Raw genomic sequence first — 20,984 nt, forward strand, 5'->3', positions numbered from 1 at the left:
TACATATTTATGGTGAAAATGTATTTTGTTCTATTGATCCTTTTATAGATAAATAACATCCTTCTTTATCCTTTGATGTATTTTGCCGTAATTCCTATTTAGGTAAAAGGATTGCTACCCCAGCTTTCTCTTGGTTCATATCCATGCTGTTGTTATCAACTTTTCTATGTCTTTTTACTCTGTGTCTCTTGTAGACAACATATTATTTCGTTTTGTTGTTCAGCATACTCTGACAGTTTCTATTTTGTAATTGTTGAGTTGAACTCATTTATAATTATTATAATTACTGTAACATAGGACATAGTTCTGCCATCATATTTCGTAGTTTGCAGTATTTTTGTTACTTTTTTCAACCTTTATAATTTCCACTATATTCCTTGAAACTTCTTCTGGAAGTTGAAAAGTTATAGTGGTTGTCCTTATTAGGACATATTCATGGCCATTTACCCTAATGATTCCTTAAACTTGTCAAGCTATATCTTCCCCCAGTTAAGACAAGGATTTTAGTACACTTTCATGACCGATTTGTCAACTTGCTTCCTATCCCAATCATACTGATATTTATCCAGGATGTAAGAGTCGGTTATTATGGATAATATCCTTTCTCTTTTTCCTCTGTACCTAGCTGCGTTTAGTCACTTAGTCATGTCCAACTCTTTACAACCCCCTGGACTGTAGCCCGCCAGGCTCTTCTGTCCATGAGGATTCTCCAGGGCAAGAATACTGGAGTGGGTTGCCATTTCCTCCTCCAGGGGAGTCTTCCCCACCAGGGATCGAACCCAGGTCTCTGGCACTGCAGGAAGATTCTTTACCATCTGAGCCACCAGAGGAGCAATCTGTACCTAGACTTTTTGTAAATCTGCAATAGGCTTAACCAAAATATCTGAAGATTTTTTTCTTGCCATACCTCTTGTATTCTGTCCTATATTTGCTTTACTTACTGAGAGCTTACTTTAAAAACTATTTTCAATATGAGTCTCTGTGTGATTAATACTACACATTGAATACCTGAGAATGTTTCTTATTGTGCCTTTACACTTAGGTAACATCTTGGGTGTGAGGTCAAAGTTCTTTTAATGTTTCAATAATAACTGCTCCGCTGCCTCTCAGCATCCAGAATTACTGTTGAGAAATCTGATCTTTCTTCCTTTACAGATGAATTACCTTTCTCTTTGAAGAATTTTAGAATTTTACCTTTTTATTCAAAATGTTTAAAGTCATTATTATGTGTTCTTCTGGCAATCTTGATTCCAGCTTGTGCTTCCTCCAGCCCAGCGTTTCTCATGATGTACTCTGCATATAAGTTAAATAAGCAGGGTGACAATACACAGCCTTGAGGTATTCCTTTTCCTATTTGGAATCAGTCTGTTGTTCCATATCCAGTTCTAACTGTTTCTTCCTGACCTGCATACAGATTTCTCAAGAGGTAGGTCAGGTGGTCTGGTATTCCCATTTCCTTCAGAATTTTCCACAGTTTATTGTGATCCACACAGTCAAAGGCTTTGGCATAGTCAATAAAGCAGAAATAGATGTTTCTCTGGGAACCCTCTTGCTTTTTTGATGATCCAGCGGATGTTGCCAATTTGATCTCTGGTTCCTCTGCCTTTCCTAAAACCAGCTTGAACATCTGGAAGTTCACGGTTCATGTATTGCTGAAGCCTGGCTTGGAGAATTTTGAGCATTACTTTACTAGCGTGTGAGATGAGTGCAATTGTGTGGTAGTTTGGGCATTCTTTGGGATTGCCTTTCTTTGGGATTGGAATGAAAACTGACCTTTCCCAGTCCTGTGGCCACTGCTGAGTTTTCCAAATTTGCTGGCACATTGAGTGCAGCACTTTCACAGCATCATCTTTCAGGATTTGAAATAGCTCAACTGGAATTCCATCACCTCCACCAGCTTTGTTCATAGTGATGCTTTCTAAGGCCCACTTGACTTCACATTCCAGGATGTCTGGCTCTAGGTGAGTGGTCACACCATTGTGATTATCTGGGTTGTGAAGATCTTTTTCGTACAGTTCTGTGTATTCTTGTCACCTCTTCTGAATATCTCCTGCTTCTGTTAGGTCCATACCATTTCTGTCCTTTATTGAGCCCATCTTTGCATAAAATGTTCCCTTAGTATATCTCTAATTTTCTTGAAGAGATCTCTAGTCTTTCCCATTCTGTTGTTTTCCTCTATTTATTTGCATTGATCGCTGAGGAAGGCTTTCTTATCTCTCCTTGCTATTCTTTGGAACTCTGCTTTCAAATGGGAATATCTTTCCTTTTCCCCTTTGCTTTTCGCCTCCCTTCTTTTCACAGCTATTTGTAAGGCCTCCTCAGACAGCCGTTTTGCTTTTTTGCATTTCTTTTTCCTGGGAATGGTGTTGATCCCTGTCTTCTGTACAATGTCATGAACCTCCGTCCATGGTTTATCAGGCACTCTGTCTATCAGATCTAGTCCCTTAAATCTTATTTCTCACTTCCACTGTATAATCATAAGGGATTTGATTTAGGTCATACCTGAATGGTCTAGTGGTTTTCTCCACTTTCTTCAGTTTCAGTCTGAATTTGGCAATAAGGAGTTCATGATCTGAGCCACAGTCAGCTCCTGGACCAACCTAGCCATCATATTAAAAAGCAGAGACATTACTTTGCCAACAAAGGTCTGTCTAGTCTAGGCTATGGTTTTTCCATAGTGGTCATGTATGAATGTGAGAGTTGGACTACAAAGAAAGCTGAGCACCGAAGAATTGATGCTTTTGAACTGTGGTGTTGGAGAAGACTCTTGAGAGTCCCTTGGACTGCAAGGACATCCAACCAGTCCATCTTAAAGGAGATCAGTCCTGGGTGTTCATTGGAAGGACTGATGTTGAAGCTGAAACTCCAATACTTTGGCCACCTGATGCGAAGAGCTCACTCATTTGAAAAGACCCTGATGCTGGGAAAGATTGAGGGCAGGAGGAGAAGGGGATGACAGAGGATGAGATGGTTGGATGGCATCACCAACTCGATGGACATGGGTTTGGGTGGACTCTGGGAGTTGGTGATGGACAGGGAGGCCTGGCGTGCTGCGGTTCATGGGGTTGCAAAGAGTTGAACATGACTGAGTGACTGAACTGATTATGTGTTCAGGTTGGGACTTTCTTTATCTCCTCTATTTTAACCTGTATGAGCCCTTCTAATGTAAGGTCTTTAATCTCCCTCTGATCCTGGAAATTTTAATTCATTACTTCTTTAAATAATTTCCCTTTGCTATTTTTATTTTCTCTTCTTTTGGAATGCCCATTACCCAAAGATTAGCACTCTTACTTCTATACTCTTATCTTGTAACTTTCCATTTTCTACCTTTTTATCCTTCCTTGTTACCTTCTGAGGGTTCCTCAATCTGGTTGGACAGCCCACTAATTAATTTTTCAGCTCTTTTCATTGTACTCTATCTCACCTACTATATTTCTGTATTTAAATGTTTTATACCTAATCTTTTGTAACTAGTATTTCCATTGATTCATTTTATACTTTCTTATTATATTGTCTAATATCTTTTTTCCTTAAGTATATTTGCCACACTTACTTTAAATTCCTAGTCCTTTTATTCCAATAATTCTGATTCAAATGGTATATGTTATCCAATTTGTTTTCTTTTAAAGTAGTTGTACATCTCAGATGGCTACTTACTTTGGTCCCGTAAGTTCTTTCTCCCTTGGAGTATCATTACGTGTTTGGAAATGCACCTTTGGTAAGGGTCTCAGGTTAGGCTCCAGTCTATATCAGCCTCTGTTGGGTTTAAAGAGAAGGGAATGGATGAACCCCAGGGCAGAGAGACCCAGACATTGTTGATCATTTCCCAAGTTGACACTTTCAAGCAGCACCTCTGGTCACCTTTAAACTCAGAAAGAAACAAAATTGGAAGAAAGTCTATCTAGATTGCAATCCATCAGCCCTCAAGGTTGAGAAGAGAAGAGGATGATTAAATATCTGAAGGCAGATTGTCCATCTTCACTTGTTTACATTAGATCCTCTCTCCTCAAGTCTATAAGTCTATGTACTGCCCTGATAGTACTGTCTAGATCCCTCACCTGCAGTCTAGGCTTTTCCTGCTGCTTTCTGTGGTGAAAGGGGTAGACAATGATAACTTAAGAATCATAATAAAGACAAGGACAGACATTTTTAATGTTTCTCCCATTGGTCCTTTAACCGTCACCTCTAGTAGGCCTTCCAGTGTAGGCTATAAAACCACATACACACACCAGTACAGTTTTCCATTTTCCAAGAGATTTTGCTGTGGCTTTTCATAAGTTTTCAACCTTATTTCAGTTTTTTCCAGGGCTGATTTCTGGAGAGGGAGTCAAATATCCATGCTAGTTCCCCATCTAAAACAGAAATCAATCTTTGAATTTCTGTAAAATATGAAGCCTGTGATGATAACAGATGACATTTCACTAAGGGGTTTCTTTGCAGAAGAGTTTATTCTCATTGGCTTGTCAATGAAAATATCTAAAACAATATCCATTTGATGTCACATGAAAATATGGAGAAATGTTCAATACTACCATTCAAAGACAACCTGTCATCATCAGTTGTTTTAGCTCAGGAATCAGCTACAATACATTCATTCATGAGTCTCACAATCTCTGATGCTATCCTTGGGAACATTAATATGCTTGAGCTTAAGCAGAGGAGTAGATAAGGAAAAATTAGATGAAAAAAGAGAGTGAGATATGAGAAAGGTGTGGCAAGGTACCACTAATAATTTTTCATTTGTCAAAAAAAAAAAGTGAGTCGATTTACTATCTTAAGAGTTTTTCCCCATTTGTCTCTTAGTTGGCATATAAATAGAAAAAATTTTGAATTATTTCAGCTGATTTCATCAATAACTGTATTGTTCCTTATGTTCCAGCTGCTGGAAAGCTGTACAAACATAAGCTGCTGGATGGCATAAAGTCTCTCAAAGGTGAGCGAAACGCAGATAAAATTGAGACTCCTCACATTTTGCACTTGCTTTTTTTTAAAAAAATCCCATTTATTTTTTGGTGGTGACAAATTTGTCAGTCTAACATGTTCATTTATTAGGTGTTTTTGTCTCATTGTTTACTGCTTTGAACATAACTAGCTTTGAAAAAATTATTTTTGTTTCTATCATTGCACTTCAAGTTCTATTTTCTAAATATGACTATAAAGGCAGTTTCTTGCCAGAATTCACCAGACTTGCCTAATTTTTTAGTTCCTTCCTTATAAATGTTGCATAAGAACTATAATCAAATCCTCTGGACAAAAATGAGGAATAAGTTCTGTTCTTGATTCTTAAATCTTTAGGATTTAACAAACTTTATTGTTCCTTTGATTTTTCACTCTCTAATTAATGCATGGATATGTCTAGCACTTTTCACTTTGTCATTATTGTTTGTTTTTCTCATTCCCATTTTATTTTTACCTAAGGAGTGGATCTTAATGTTGATAAGCTGGACGCCTTCCTGGAAAATATGGGCTTTAAGATTGAAGAAGAAGAACATAGAGACCTGCTAAACAACTTGCCCCTGGATGGTGAGCTGCTCCTGGTGAAATTTTTGATTCATATATGAGAATTGCTGAGAGTATATTTAAAGTTGTGCAGATTTTAGAACAAGAGATAAGGGCCCAGTCCTCAAGAATGCATCAATTTGTGCAGTGGACCTTATTGAGTGCCTAATATACATAAGCTATTAAAAATATTAAAATGAAGGATGATATACATAAGCTATTAGAAATATAAAAGTGACAGTGTCCTCTAAAAGTTCACAGTCTAGTAAAAAGGCTTGCATGTTAACAAGTCCTCATAATGGCTATGTGGTTGTGTTATAATAATTAAAAATGTTTTCATTAAGATTCTAAAGGAGGGAAAAGCTAAGTTTGCCAAGAAAAGGATCAGAGAAAACTTTATCAGGTGTGTAGAAATTCTTCATTAAAAAAAAAATCCTAGATGAGGAAAGCAGTGCATGAAAAAGCATAAAATCATGCAAAATCACATGGTTAGGGAACTAGCAAGAATTTCTCTATGGCTAGGATATGGGCTCGCACAGAGTCAGATACGACTGAAGTGACTTAGCAGTAGCAGCAGCAAGATATAAACTTCATGTCATAAAGTTGCAGAAAACAAGCTGAAAAGGAAGGCTGCCAAGACTAGAAGCTCAAATCAGGCATTAGAGTTTGAGCCTTCTTTCTGTTGAGTTGTTTTGGTAATTTGTGCCTTTTCTAGGAATTTGCCCATTTCATCTAAATTGTCTAATTTGTTGACATGAAGTTATTCATAGTATTTCTTTATAATCCTCTTAGTTTCTGTAAAGTTAGTGTTGGTCTCCTCATTTTGATCTGTCTTATCTCTTTTTATTTGGTTACTCTAGCTAAGAGTTTGACAATTTTGTTGATCTTTCCAAAGAGCCAACATCAATTTTCCTTACTGATTTTCTGCTTTCCATTTTATTGATTTCACTTCTAATCTCTTATTATTTCCTTCTTTCAGTTTACATTGGATTTAGTTTACTTTGTTTTCTAGATCCTTAAAATGAAAATTTAGATTATTAATTTCAGATTTTTCTTTTTTTCTAACATAATTGTTTTCAACTTCAATCAAAAAATGTTGATATGGTTTCATTTTCATTCAACTAGAAATACTTTCTAAGTTCCCATTGTGATTTCTCTTTTGATCCATGGGTTATCTTAAAATGTGTTTTTAATATTTTATAAATATTATAAATATTTAATAAAATGTGTTTTCCAAATATTTGTGTATTTCTTAAATTTCCTTCTACTATTGATTTTGAATTAATTTCACTGTAGTCAGAGAACATACTTCCTGTGATCTCAGAACTGAATGACTTTTTTATGACCTAGGATAATGGTGTATCCTGGAGGATGTTTTATGGTTGATAATATTGTTTGTCTTTTTTATTCTACTGTTTTTCTATTTAGGTGTTGTAGCCATTATCAAAAATTTGATATTGAACTCTCCAAGTATTATACTTTACTTGTCTGTTTCTCCCTTCAATTTTAGCCTTCATCCCATAGGCAGTAGTGTATCTAGAATATTTCAATTTTGGAAGTTGGTGCTGATGGCAACATAGAGGGCACTATTGGAAAGCAAGACTCAAATTTAAAACATATTGCTGTGTTCCAACAAGAGATGATAAGGGCCTGGGCGAGTGAAGTGAACTTAGTGGTGGATTAGTCATCATGGACTGATTTGGGAAACATTTTAGAATTAAAATGAATAGGGCTTAAGTGACTGATTACATGTGAGTTATGAAAAAAAAAGAAAAATTTTAGAGTCTTCCCTGGAGGTCCAATGGTCAAGACTCTGCACTAATGCAGGGGCCATGGGTTCTATCCCTGGCCAGGAATAAAGATCCCACATACCATGTGGCCAAAACTAATAATAAACTTTAGCTTTAAAACATTTTTTTTCGGAAGCAGACATCTCCTTGTGACTAAATCATAAATTGTATCATACCCAATTTGAGAATTGAGAAAAGATTCAGGTTGTAATATCAAAAGAATAGTTTCAGTTTTACACATTTTGAATTTGAGATATGTATAGGACTTTGATCCATAATCACTTTGAACCATAATCACAGAAAACTAGCCAATCTGATCACATGGAACACAGCCTTGTCTAATTCAATGAAACTAAGCCATGCCGTGTGGGGCCACCCAAGACAGACGGGACATGGTGGAGAGGGCTGACAGAATGTGGTCCACTGGTGAAGGGAATGGCAAACCACTTTAGTATTCTTGCCTTGAGAACCCCATGAACAGTATGAAAAGGCAAAATGATAGGATACTGAAAGAGGAACTCCCCAGGTCGGTAGGTGCCCAATATGCTACTGGAGATCAGTGGAGAAATAACTCCAGAAAGAATGAAGGGTAGAGCCAAAGCAAAAACAATACCCAGTTGTGGATGTGACTGGTGATAGAAGCAAGGTCCAATGCTATGAAGAGCAATATTGCATAGGAACCTGGAATGTTAGGTCCATGAATCAAGGCAAATTGGAAGTGGTCAGACAGGAGATAGCAAGAGTCCACATTCTAGGAATCAGTGAACTAAAGTGGACAGGAATGGGTGAATTTAACTCAGATGACCATTATATCTACTACTGTGGGCAGGAATCCCTTAGAAGAAATGGAGTAGCCATCATAGTCAACAAAAGAGTCCAAAATGCAGTACTTGGATGAGTCTCAAAAATGAGAGAATGATCTCTCTTCGTTTCCAAGGCAAACCATTCAATATCACGGTAATCCAAGCCTATGCCCCAACCAGTAATGCTGAAGAAGCTGAAGTTGAACGGTTCTATGAAGACTTGCAAGACCTTTTAGAACTAACACCCAAAAAAGATGTCCTTTTCATTATGGGGACTGGAATGCAAAAGTAGGAAGTCAAGAAACACCTGGAGTAACAGGCAAATTTGGCCTTGGAGTACAGAATGAAGCAGAGCAAAGGCTAATAGAGTTTTGCCAAGAAAATGCACTGGTCATACTGAACACCCTCTTCCAACAGCACAAGAGAAGACTCTACGCATGGACATCACTAGTTGGTCAACACCAAAATCAGATTGATTATGTTCTTTGCAGCCAAAGATAGAGAAGCTCTATACAGTCAGCAAAAACAAGACTGGGAGCTGACTGCGGCTCAGATCATGAATTCCTTATTGCTAAATTCAGACTGAAATTGAAGAAAGTAGGGAAAACCACTAGACCATTCAGGTATGACCTAAATCAAATCCCTTATGATTATACAGTGGAAGTGAGAAATAGATTTAAGGGACTAGATCTGATAGACAGAGTGCCTGATGAACTATGGACAGAGGTTCATGACATTGTACAGGAGACAGGGATCAAGACCATCCCCATGGAAAAGGAATGCAAAAAAGCAAAATGGTTGTCTGAGGAGGCCTTACAAATAGCTGTGAAAAGAAGGGAGGCAAAAAGCAAAGGGGAAAAGGAAAGATATTCCCATTTGAAAGCAGAGTTCCAAAGAATAACAAGGAGAGATAAGAAAGCCTTCCTCAGCGATCAATGCAAAGAAATAGAAGAAAAAAACAGAATGGGAAAGACTAGAGATCTCTTCAAGAAAATTAGAGATATACCAAGGGAACATTTCATGCAAAGATGGGCTCAATAAAGGACAGAAATGGTATGGACCTAACAGAAGCAGAAGGTATTCAGAAGAGGTGGCAAGAATACACAGAACTGTACGAAAAAGCTCTTCACAACCCAGATAATCACAATGGTGTGACCACTCACCTAGAGCCAGACATCCTGGAATGTGAAGTCAAGTGGGCCTTAGGAAGCATCACTATGAACAAAGCTAGTGGAGGTGATGGAATTCCAGTTGAGCTATTTCAAATCCTGAAAGATGATGCTGTGAAAGTGCTGCACTCAATGTGCCAGCAAATTTGGAAAACTCAGCAGTGGCCACAGGACTGGAAAAGGTCAGCTTTCATTCCAATCCCAAAGAAAGGCAATCCCAAAGAATGCTCAAACTACTGCACAATTGCATTCATCTCACACGCTAGTAAAGTAATGCTCAAAATTCTCCAAGCCAGGCTTCAGCAATACGTGAACCGTGAACTTCCAGATGTTCAAGCTGGTTTTAGGAAAGGCAGAGGAACCAGAGATCAAATTGCCAACATCTGCTGGATCATTGAAAAAGCAAGAGAGTTGCAGAAAAACATCTATTTCTGCTTTATTGACTATGCCAAAGCCTTTGACTGTGTGGATCACAATAAACTGTGGAAAATTCTGAAAGAAATGGAAATATCAGACCACCTGACCTGTCTCTTGAGAAACCTATATGCAGGTCAGGAATCAACGGTTAGAACTGGACATGAAACAACAGACTGGTTCCAAATAGGAAAAGGAGTACATCAAGGCTGTATATTGTCACCCTGCTTATTTAACTTATATGCAGAGTACATTATGAGAAACGCTGGGCTGGAGGAAGCACAACCTGGAATCAAGATTGCTGCATATAACCTCAGATATGCAGATGACACCACCCTTATGGCAGAAAGTGAAGAGGAACTTAAAAGCCTCTTGATGAAAGTGAAAGAGGAGAGTGAAAAGTTGGCTTAAAGCTCAACATTCAGAAAACTAAGATCATGGCAACTGGTCCCATCACTTCATGGCAAATAGATGGGGAAACAGTGGAAACAGTATCAGACTTTATTTTGGGGGGCTCCAAAATCACTGCAGATGGTGATTGAAGCCCTGAAATTAAAAAATTAAAAGATTACTCCTTGGAAGGAAAGTTATGACCAACCTAGACAGCATATTAAAAAGCAGAGACATTACTTTGCCAGCAAAGGTCGGTCTAGTCAAGGCTATGGTTTTTCCAGTGGTCATGTATGGATGTGAAAGTTGGACTGTGAAGAAAGCTGAGCACCGAAAAATTGATGATTTTGAACTTAGGTGTTGGAGAAGACTCTTGAGAGTCCCTTGGACTGCAAGGAGATCCAACCAGTCCATCCTAAAAGAGATCACTCCTGGGTGTTCATTGGAAGGACTGATGCTGAAGCTGAAACTCCAGTACTTTGGTCACCTCATGCAATGCGTTGACCCATTGGAAAGGACCCTGATGCTGGGAGGGATGGGGGCAGGAGGAGAAGGGGACAACAGAAGATGAGATGGCTGGATGGACTCGATGGATATGAGTCTGAGTAAACTCCAGGAGTTGGTGATGGACAGGGAGGCCTGGTGTGCTGCGATTCATGGGGTCGCAAAGAGTCAGACACGACTGAGTGACTGAACTGACTGAACTGATAGGACTTGGAACTAGAAATATGTATAAAGATATTTGGAAATGAATAATAATTTTCTTACTTGACTTTCCCTAGGAAGTTAGCTGTCCACAGATTTAGCAAAGTTTAGCATTGTGCCAAAACACTGTAAAGACTATTAGCAGACCAACAGGAGAAGCAAAATTAATAAATAAGTGGAGGGAATATTTGATAAGGAAACTTTGAAAGTAAGCAAATAGACTAAGGAGGAAAGTAGTCTTAAGAAAAAGACAGGGAAAAATTTAGCTAGGATGAATTCTGAACTACCAGAAACAAGTTCAAAATGAAGAAATAATTCCAAAATAATTTTCCTTTATAACTATCACACCTAGTATATGTTAGAGTAACCTCTAGTAGTGAGACCCACAAGTATCCACTAGGAAAAGTTTGCAAGATAACAAACCCCTTCGAGAAAAACAATAAAAACCTGGGCTTTATCCCACTGGCTCTACTGATTATATGGCATTATGGAAAGAATTTGAAATTTGGAATAAGACACAGACTTAAATCTCAGCTCTGTCTGTGCAAGATTGTTCAAATTAATCCCTCTGAGTCTTAGTTTCTTAAAAAAAGAAGAAGAATGTAATAGTTACCTTTCCTAAATGTTGTAAGTTTCTAGGATAGGGCCTAACACAGAGTAGGCATTTAATAGTAGATTTTATTATTAGTATTTATAATGACCCATATATATTCATGTCGACACAATGCCACTTAACTATGCCTTTGCTATGGCCAGAGAAATGGAAATTTTCCATAGGATAATTTTTTCTTTATTTCTTGAAATATATAGTTTCCCAGTATTTTTGACTTGCGTATAAAAGGATGTAGATATATTTTATTATCATATTTTCCAGGTAATTTAAATGGTACTAGAATGCCACAACAGTGATTTTGGTCATGGACGTATCAGCCAACTCTTGGAGTACCAATTCTGAGGTCAATGAGCCCATGGGAAATAACATTAGAAACCTGTTTCAGGCTATTCATGAGTCTTCTGTAGGACTAACTGAAATAGATGAGAACAGACAGCTTCCTGTGAGACACTGATCATCCATCGGGCTGTTCCCTCTAAATACCCCATTTAAAAGGAAAATACTAATAAAGATTTTTAAACTGCTTATTAAAGTTTAGTCAGGTTGATCAAAGCTCTTTTTTTTTCAATACTGAGTATGGATAATGCCTGAACACAGCTAAGTGTTACCTGTGCATTGAGCAAAAAACTAAGTTGTTTTGGTGTTTTGTTTTGGCCACATTGCATAACTTGCAGGATCTTAGTTCCCCAACCAGGTGTCAAACCCATGCAGTGGAAGCATGGAGTCTTAACCACTGGGCTGCCAGGGAAGTCCCCAAAAGTAGGTATTTTCAATGCTCCAAGTCAGATCTTTCCTACTTGAGCATTTGCCCCTTTTAAGATGCTTGTCAACCTTATCATCAATGAAAAACAAGAATTTTTCTAGATCTGAAAGTAGAGAGGGTGACTTTTTAAATGTCAGTCCACCATTCCACCATGTAGAGTTTATCTTAATAGAATAAAAGTGAAGTTGGAAGTGTGAGGTAAGTATCTTCTTTATAATCAAGAGGTTTGTCTTTCCACACTTTCCATTTGGAATGAAAATAGGATAAAACTCTAAAGCAAACCATAACATTTGCTGAATTTCATGTTTTTCTTCAGTGTATAACTTATATCTGTCTTCCATTTCTCTCTTTTATTGTCTTTGTGAATAAAATTCTGTCTTCTCTTACAGATGAGGGGAAAGTAGATGTGAGTGTGGTAATGGAGGAAGGAAACTTTTTTACAGGTAGGTTAGATTTTTATTAACTCATTGTTAAGCATCTACTATACTCCAAGTATGGATACAAAAAAACCAACCTTCCAGGAGCTTATGTAGTTGAGGCAAGGAAAAAACTATAAATCAATGCAATAAAATGTTATAGGTGCTTTGTTTAAAACCTATACCAAGCAAAGGAAGAGCAGAATGGTCAGTTGAACCTGAGGAGGAGAAACTGGTGAATGCTTTAATAGTATGGGCGACAGTGAGCTGATCCTTGAAAGGTGAGTCAGTTTTGCCGGATAGACAGAGTGGGATGGGCAGAACTTGTGGCTGTCACCTTATGTGGCAAAAGACCATATATGTGGAAATGTGATTAAGGATGATCTGGAGATGGAGAAAATATCCTTGATTATCCAGCTGACCCTAAATGTAATCACAGATACCCTTAGAAAAAGGAAGCAAAGTGAAATTTGATGACAGAAAAAGTAGAAGGCAATGCAGCAATGGAAGCCAGATGCTATATTGCTGACTTTAAAGATGGAAGAGGGGTCATGAACCAAGGAAAGTAAGTGGCCTCTAGACATGGAAAATGCAAGGGAACGGATTCTCTCTCTAGAGCCCCCTGAAGGAGCCAGCCTTGCAGACACCTTGATGTTACCCCAGCGGGACTGACTCAGACCTCTGACCCCCAGAACTGCACAAGAAACAAATCCATGTTGTTTTAGGTCACCAAGATTTTGGTAATTTGTAACATATAGCAATATCAGGAAACTAATATAAGAGACAAATTATGGAGGACCTTGGATACCAAATAAAGGAGTGTGAGTTTTATTCTGTGCTGAGTGGGAAGTCATTCCCGGGTTTTAAACAGGGGACTATGTGATTAGATTTTCAAATTAGAAAGATTACTCAAGCTGCAGTATAAATGATGGATGGAGATTTGTGTGCTAGAATAGAGTCAGGGAGACTAGTTATGAAGCAGATTTTAACTGTTCAGGCAAAAGACAATAAAGGGCAAAACTAAACCGTTCTTTATGAGACTTGAAAAGAAAGGGGCATATGTAAGAGATGTTAGAGATGTAGAATCTATAGGATTTGGCTACTCATGAGCTATGGAAATAGAGCAAAAGGATGGAGTGAAGGCTGACTCCTTTGTTTCTGAGCTGGGTAGTTGGGTGGGTGATAACGACATTTACCAAAATAAAGACTTCAGCAAAACAGACTTAGGAACAAAGAGATAGTCTTCATTTTGGTCATATTGAATTTGGGGTTCCTGTGAGACATCTATGGGAAATTGAATGATAGGCAGTTGAATATGTGGGTAAGAATCTGAAACCACCTCTTTTTTCTGAGTCAGTCAGACCTCAAGTCAGGAAGAGAATCTGTGTAAATGTGGAGTTAAATTCAGAGGAATTTACCTCAAAGCTTCAATTTTCTCCATAAAGTGTAAAACAAAATCATCTACTGAAAAAAAAAAAAAAAAGGCACAGTAAGGAGGCAGGGAACGTCAAAAAAAGTATTGCTGACTTTGGGCTTTCCAGGTGGCACTAGAGGTAAAGGACCCACCTGCCAATGAAGGGGACATAAGAGATGCAGGTTCAGTCCCTGGGTTGGGAAGATCCCCCAGAGGACGACATGGCAACCCACTCCAGTATTCTTGCCTGGAGAATCCCATGGACAGAGGAGCCTGGCAGGCTACATTCCATAGGGTTGCAGAGTCAGACACAACTGAAACGACTTAGCATGCATGGACATTGCTGGTTTCAGATTACTTTGGTAGAAAATAGGGACTAGAGAAATATATGAAAGCACTGCAGAGAAGTGCCAAGAGTCAAACAAGGTCAGTTATCATAAATAAGTAACTTTTCCCATGATTATGGTATTCTTCAGGTGGACCAAGTTAGGAATTTCTCAAGGCTGATGTGCCAAAAGAATGAAAGCATAAAGACATGAAAGGTGTAGTCAAGAGAGTGGTTAAGTGGTCAAGTATGGGCAGATAGGGAAAGAACTGAAAATGGAAATTATAATGGAAATTATGAACTTAGAGAAAAGTGAGGGGGTGGAATGAAGGGCTCTACAGAAATTATAACATGTGTGGTAGGAGTAAGGAAGTAAGTGAAGTGGGAAAATATGAAGTTCTGGCCAGGAACATGCATGTTAGAATTTAAGATTTTAAAAAGCACTTCCAGGTGATAACAAAGTCAAGGGTATGTCCATGTCAGTTAACTAGTATAGAATTTATGAGATAAGTCTGAGGATAAGGAGATCAGAGATCTGGAGAATAAGTTGTTGAATGAGCCCTCCAAATAAAGACTGGAATTCACTGTAATGATGCCAGGAGTTTAAGTGCAGAGGAAGACTGTGAGTAACAGGATATAAGCTCCTGACATGACCAAGAAATCAATTAAGTGACAATAAAAAGAAAGTGTTTCATAAATCTCAAAAGAGGAAAGGTTTCCTCCAACTAATAAAAAAAATTAAAAAAAAAAAAATTAAAAAAAAAAAGAGGAAAGGTTTGAGCATAGTTGGAAAGCAGCAACTGGAATCCAGGAGAATGCCAAGCCCTAAGGCTATGGGATATAGAATAATGAGCAGGTTTCTCTAAATAAAAAATTAATAATAATAATAATAGAAAAGTCTATTAGGAAAAGGTGAAATTAACTTAAGAAAGAAGGTGAGAGTCTGCAAAGAGATTGATGATATAGACAAATTGAAATTTAATGACATATGAGTCCAAAAGGGCACTATAGGAAGGGTTGAAAAGCAATGGAGGAAAAATTAGAATGGTAAAACAGAATATAGAGAGGGTAGACATTTTTGAGATCCTTACCTTTTGAGAAAGGAGATGATACAAATAAAAGAGTGGTACAAATAAAAGAATAATAATCTTGAGGCAGAAGGTGGTTCATGTCTGTCAAAACTTGATGAAGTTAGCAGACTGAGGAAACCAAAATTGAAAAAGACACATGTATCCTATTGCTCACTGCAACACTATTTACAATAGCTAGAACATGAAAGCAACCTAGATGTCCATCGAGGGATTAATGGATAAAGAATTTGTGGTACATATACACAATGGAATATTACTCAGCCATAAAGAAGGAATACATTTGAGTCAGTTCTAATGAGGTGGATAAACCTACAGCTTATTATACAGAGTGAAGTAAGTCAGAAAGAGAAAGATAAGTATCATATACTAATGCATATATACGGAATCTAGAAAGATATACTGAAGAATTTATTTGCAGGGCAGCAATGGAGAAACAGATAGAGAGAACAGACTTATGGACATGGGAGAAGGGAGGAGAGGGTGAGATGTATTAGGAACGTGGAAACTTTTATTACCATATGTAAAATAGATAGCCATCAGGAATTTTCTGTATGTCTCAGGAAACTCAAACAGGGGCTATGTATCAACCTAGAGGGGTAGGATAGAGAGGGAGAAGGGAGGGAGATTCAAAAGGGAGGGGATACATGTATACCTATGGCTGATTCATGTTCAGGTTTGACAGAAAACAACAAAATTCTGTAAAGCAATTGTCCTTCAATTAAAAAATAAATAAATTTTTGAAAAAAGAAAGAAGGCCCTGGAGAAAAGCCCAGGTATAGTTCCACGACACATGATCAAAAAGACTGTAAAACTGGGATTTTAATGCATGCACAAAATTTTATTTTAATAGCAGTTATTTCCTTATTGATATATTCTCTGCTGCTGCTGCTGCTAAGTCGCTTCAGTCATGTCCAACTCTGTGCGACCCCATAGACAGCAGCCCACCAGGCCCTTCTGTCCATGGAATTCTGCAGGCAAGAATACTGGAGTGGGTTGCCATTTCCTTCTCCAATTCATGAACGTGAAAAGTGAAAGTGAAGTCACTCAATTGTGTCCGACTCTTAGCAACCCCATGGACTGCAGCCTACCAGGCTCCTCTGTCCATGGGATTTTCCAGGCAAGAGTACTGGAGTGGGTTGCCATTGCCTTCTCCGATATATTCTCTCACTCTACCTATTTACTGATGAATGTTTTCATCTACTGACTCGCAGCCTAACTTTGATCACCTTTGTTTAGCCAAAATACTTTAAGATCATGTCTTAGCAGTAGTTTACATTCTTGCCAGGTTTGCTTCATTGACAAAGACAATATAGGGATTTTTTTAACAATAAAGAATCATCATTCTTCAAATTGTCAACCATTACCATGTTTTACTTTTTAAAGGTGAGAAAGTTGATACTAGTAACCTGGAAAATTTTCTGGAAAATATGGGGATAGATCTCACAGAAGATAAAGGCATGGAACTACTGAACAATCTTCCAGTTGATGGTGAGCATTAAAAATACCACAGTGGGGAAAAAAGTCATAGTGACCTTCAAGGAAACTTGAGACTACAGACTACAGACTTACATGACTAATACACGCTATTTATGGACTGTCTCATGCCCTCCCCACCAAAATGATTTTACCAAGTTGAGAGCTGTTTCCATTCTTGAGTTTTATTCTTTTAAGTGAAATAATAAGAATGTCTAGAATAAAACATGCAAGTCTGTATTTCTAAAATTATGTGTGTTTTATTCTATTTTAAAATATCTAGATTGCTGTCTGAGCTTTGGATTTTTCCCTTTCTTGCAGCCCAAAGAAGGGTGTATATGAACAGGTTGATGAAAGAATTGCAGTCTCTTGAAGGTAAGTGAGAAGTATGAAAAGGCAATTAAAACTGAGGACATTGAGCTCTGTTCTTATTTTCAAAAACTCTGTTTTACATATTTCAGATTATTAATCCTGCTGTCCCAGTTATTAATTCAGTATTTATTCTTTATATGCCTTAGGTACTGTACCTTCACCAAAATTGTTTAACTACAGTAAACTCCAAAGCTTTGGTTCCCAAATAAAGTTGTATATCAGAGTAACTGGGGAAGAGGGAAAGATTTAGCATTCAGATTACTGGGCCTCTTTCAGTCATATTGATATTGACTTAGAGATAGTACCTAGAAATGTGTGTTATTAAATGTATAGGATTATGATAGAGTAAATCCATGGACAGGATGGATGGATGGATATTTCTCCATTAATTTAGCAAGTTTCAAATACTACTGTACAGATGTTTATAAAGGTTAATTTTAGTCTTTGTCATGACTTATCAGATATCTCCTGGAAGGAAATGGCAACCCACTCCAGTACTCTTGCCTGGAAAATTCCATGGCTGGAGGAGCCTGGTAGGCTACAGTCCACTGGGTCGCAAAGAGTCGGACATGACTGAGCGACTTCACTTTCTTTCTTTCTATAGTTCCTTTTGGAGAAGGAAATGGCAACCCACTCCAGTGTTCTTACCTGGAGAATCCCATGGATGGAGGGGCCTGGTGGGCTGCAGTCTATGGGGTTGCAAAGAGTCAGACACGACTAAGCAACTAACACACACACACACACACACACACATCAGATACCTCCAACCCCTCAGTTTCTTCTCTTAAAAGTTTTCCAAATCCCAGAGATCAAAGTTTAGGAATTTCTGACTTAGACACCAAGATCACATTTACTTCAGCCATTTGTTCTTTGCTCTTTATTCTCTATAAGTATTGATGCCTCAATATGAGCTAAAATAATCCACTCCTTACATCACTAGAACTATTTCTCATATCCATCCCTTTCTTTCCTAAGGGACAAAGGTATCTTCAGATAAAGTGGACATTTGCCTTAAAAACATGGGAATTGATCTCACAGAGGAAGAAATCCAGGAACTAAAGGACCACCTACCAGTTTACGGTGAGAGTTTTGATATCAGTATACCCCTTAGCAAAACTTTGGATATGAGGCCAGTGTCAGGGCTGGAATGACTGAAGATATGATGTATAACATATGAAAAGAAGAAAAAGAGTGAGGCCTTCAGCACAGCTGAAGCCAAGTAACTATCACTCAGGGAAGATCACCAAGAAGGCTGCCCAATATAGATGACAAGTGTCACTCTCCATAGGGAATGCCAAGGTCTAACAAGAATACTCAAATCTTTAATCACTGGGTTGTTGTGGGTTTTTTTTTAAGAATGTGGGGGATTTATTGAACTAGAGATTTTGTAGATTTCAGAGAACTAGTGTCAACACTTCAATCCTTGAGTCCCTGCTATTAATCCAGCATTAAAAAGTAGTGTGCAACACTTACATAGTCCTGGTATGTGCAAGGCACTGTTCTAAGCAGTTTACTATATCATTTAATCTTCCAAACTACTCTATGAGTTCCATTTTAATGCTTAATTTATATATCAGGAAACTAAGGCACAGAGAAAACAAGTAGCTTGCCTAGAGTCAGAGAGCTAGTGGTAGACAGGCAATCTGGCTCCAGAAACTGTCTTTCAACCACTCTGCTAATATTGCCATGAACTACAGAATTAATGATCTTAAGAAGATGTATAGTGAAGTTACCAACTGGCATTAAATTTGGCATGTGTTAGACTGTGGTGTTGGAGAAGACTCCTGAGAGTCCCTTGGACTGCAAGGAGATCCAACCAGTCCATCTTAAAGGAGATCAGTCCTGGATGTTCATTGGAAGGACTGATGTTCAAGCTAAAACTCCAATACTTTGGCCACCTGATGCGAAGAACTGACTCATTTGAAAAGACCCTGATGCTGGGAAGATTGAAGGAGGGAGGAGAAGGGGACGACAGAGGATGAGATGGTTGGATGGCATCACTGACTCAATGGACATGGGTTTGGGTGGACTCCGGGAGTTGGTGATGGACAGGGAGGCATGCTGTGGTTCATAGGGTCGCAAAGAGTTGGACATGACTGAGTGACAGAACAACAACATAGCATTTATGGAACATCACTCTTGAACAAACCATTAAACTGGTATCTCACCCTTGGGGGAACTTAAAATCTGAAGAATATTAAAAATAATACAAGAATGCAAACACATTTGAGCAGTGATGAATTGGCACCCTTGACCAAGTCATGAGTGGAGAATGAGCTTGTCCATGGACAGCTTTAAGGCTGCAAACTGAATCTTGCCCGTTAGTGTAATAGCATCTTTTTACTATTAAAGGCAAGAGGAGAAGGGGGCGACAGAGTATGAGATGGCTGGATGGCATCACCCACTCAATGGATGTGAGTTTAAGCAAATTCTGGGAGATAGTGAAGGACAGGGAAGCCTGGCATGCTTCAGTTCATGGAGTCCCAAAGAGCTGGACACAACTTAGCAGCTTAACAACAATAATCCTTTAATTACTATTGTAACATCCCAATTTAGTGTTTCTTAAACTTTCAGTTTTATAAACTCATTAAAATGTATCTATTGATATCCAATAGCTTCTGGTTTTATTTTGAGAAATACTGACTAAAGAAACTAAGTTAATGGTCTATGAAAAAGTCTTTCCATTGAGAATGGGTACTGCAAAACAAAAATTTTGTCAGTAAACAGAACAAATATAACTTGGAAGTTTAACCAAATACATCAACATGATGATGATTGTGTTAGCAAGCTAAGAGCACCAGACATGCACACCAGCAGTCTGTCCTTTAAGGGTATCACTTGGTGCCAAGGTGAATATAAGCCCAAAGGTAAAGTCAACACTGGTGAAATGGAGACATAATTTTTAAACAAAATTTTTAAATTCTCAATAAGTTTCAAACTCCTGTCTGAGAAAGACTAACCTAATAAAAGAGTGTCTCAAAGGAAAGGAGAGTACTTTTTTTTTTTTTTTTTTAGGAGAGTACTTTAAACGTTGCTCATGCACTGTGCTGTGTGGATTTTTGATAGAGTGAAATGCAGGAACTGTTTTAATTACAAGTATGATCTCTGACCTGAAAAGCTAATAAACTTCTAGGGAAATGTTTTCAAATGGTTGAATTTGGGGATTTTGCTTCACAATTTAAGGATTTCATATCACTTTTCTAAAAAATTTTTTTATTTTTTTATCTTTAAGATAATGAGAAGATTGATTTAAATGTGTTGATGGATAAAGTTAAAAATATTACAGGTGAGTGAGATATTACAATTATTATTTGGTCTTGAAGTTTTATATGGAACTGTATTTTTAATATAATAGTGTTTCCTTTCTTTATTCACTCAACAACTATTTATTCAGCACTTACTACATGCCAGGCATTGTTTGAGGCATTTACAGTACATCAGTAAACAGAACAAATATAACTTCCTCCACCGAGCTTACATTCTAGCAGAGGAAATAAGCAGTAAACAATAAACGTTATAAATAAGTGCATTATATAGTTTGTTTGAAAGTGGTAAATTCTATAGAGAAGAATGAAAAGTAGACTACAGTAAAGGAGACTGGGAGAGCAAAGTATGTTGGGAAAAGGAGCAGTTACGGTCTTAAATAGAGAATCGGGTCTCTTTAAGATGGTGACATTTGAGCAAATACCTGAAAAAGTTATGAGTTTCAGTCATGTGGGGACTTCTGGAAAAAGAGTGTTGCAGGCA

At 37.9% G+C, this 20,984-nt stretch overlaps 1 protein-coding gene across 1 annotated transcript in view; it reads left to right on the top strand.

Annotated features, from left to right (window-relative positions):
• EFCAB3 (EF-hand calcium binding domain 3) overlaps nucleotides 1-20,984 on the top strand; it is a 146,244-nt gene that overhangs the window by 38,710 nt on the left and 86,550 nt on the right. Inside the window, exons 15-21 of the mRNA XM_043904952.1 lie at nucleotides 4,880-4,933; nucleotides 5,419-5,523; nucleotides 12,536-12,589; nucleotides 16,776-16,880; nucleotides 17,187-17,240; nucleotides 18,213-18,317; nucleotides 20,470-20,523. Of these exons, the coding sequence (XP_043760887.1) occupies nucleotides 4,880-4,933; nucleotides 5,419-5,523; nucleotides 12,536-12,589; nucleotides 16,776-16,880; nucleotides 17,187-17,240; nucleotides 18,213-18,317; nucleotides 20,470-20,523 (531 nt within the window). The remainder of the gene's footprint in view (nucleotides 1-4,879; nucleotides 4,934-5,418; nucleotides 5,524-12,535; nucleotides 12,590-16,775; nucleotides 16,881-17,186; nucleotides 17,241-18,212; nucleotides 18,318-20,469; nucleotides 20,524-20,984) is intronic.

The sequence above is a fragment of the Cervus elaphus genome, chromosome 5 (assembly GCF_910594005.1).
Source record: "Cervus elaphus chromosome 5, mCerEla1.1, whole genome shotgun sequence".
In the NCBI taxonomy this organism is placed as follows: Eukaryota; Metazoa; Chordata; class Mammalia; order Artiodactyla; family Cervidae; genus Cervus; species Cervus elaphus.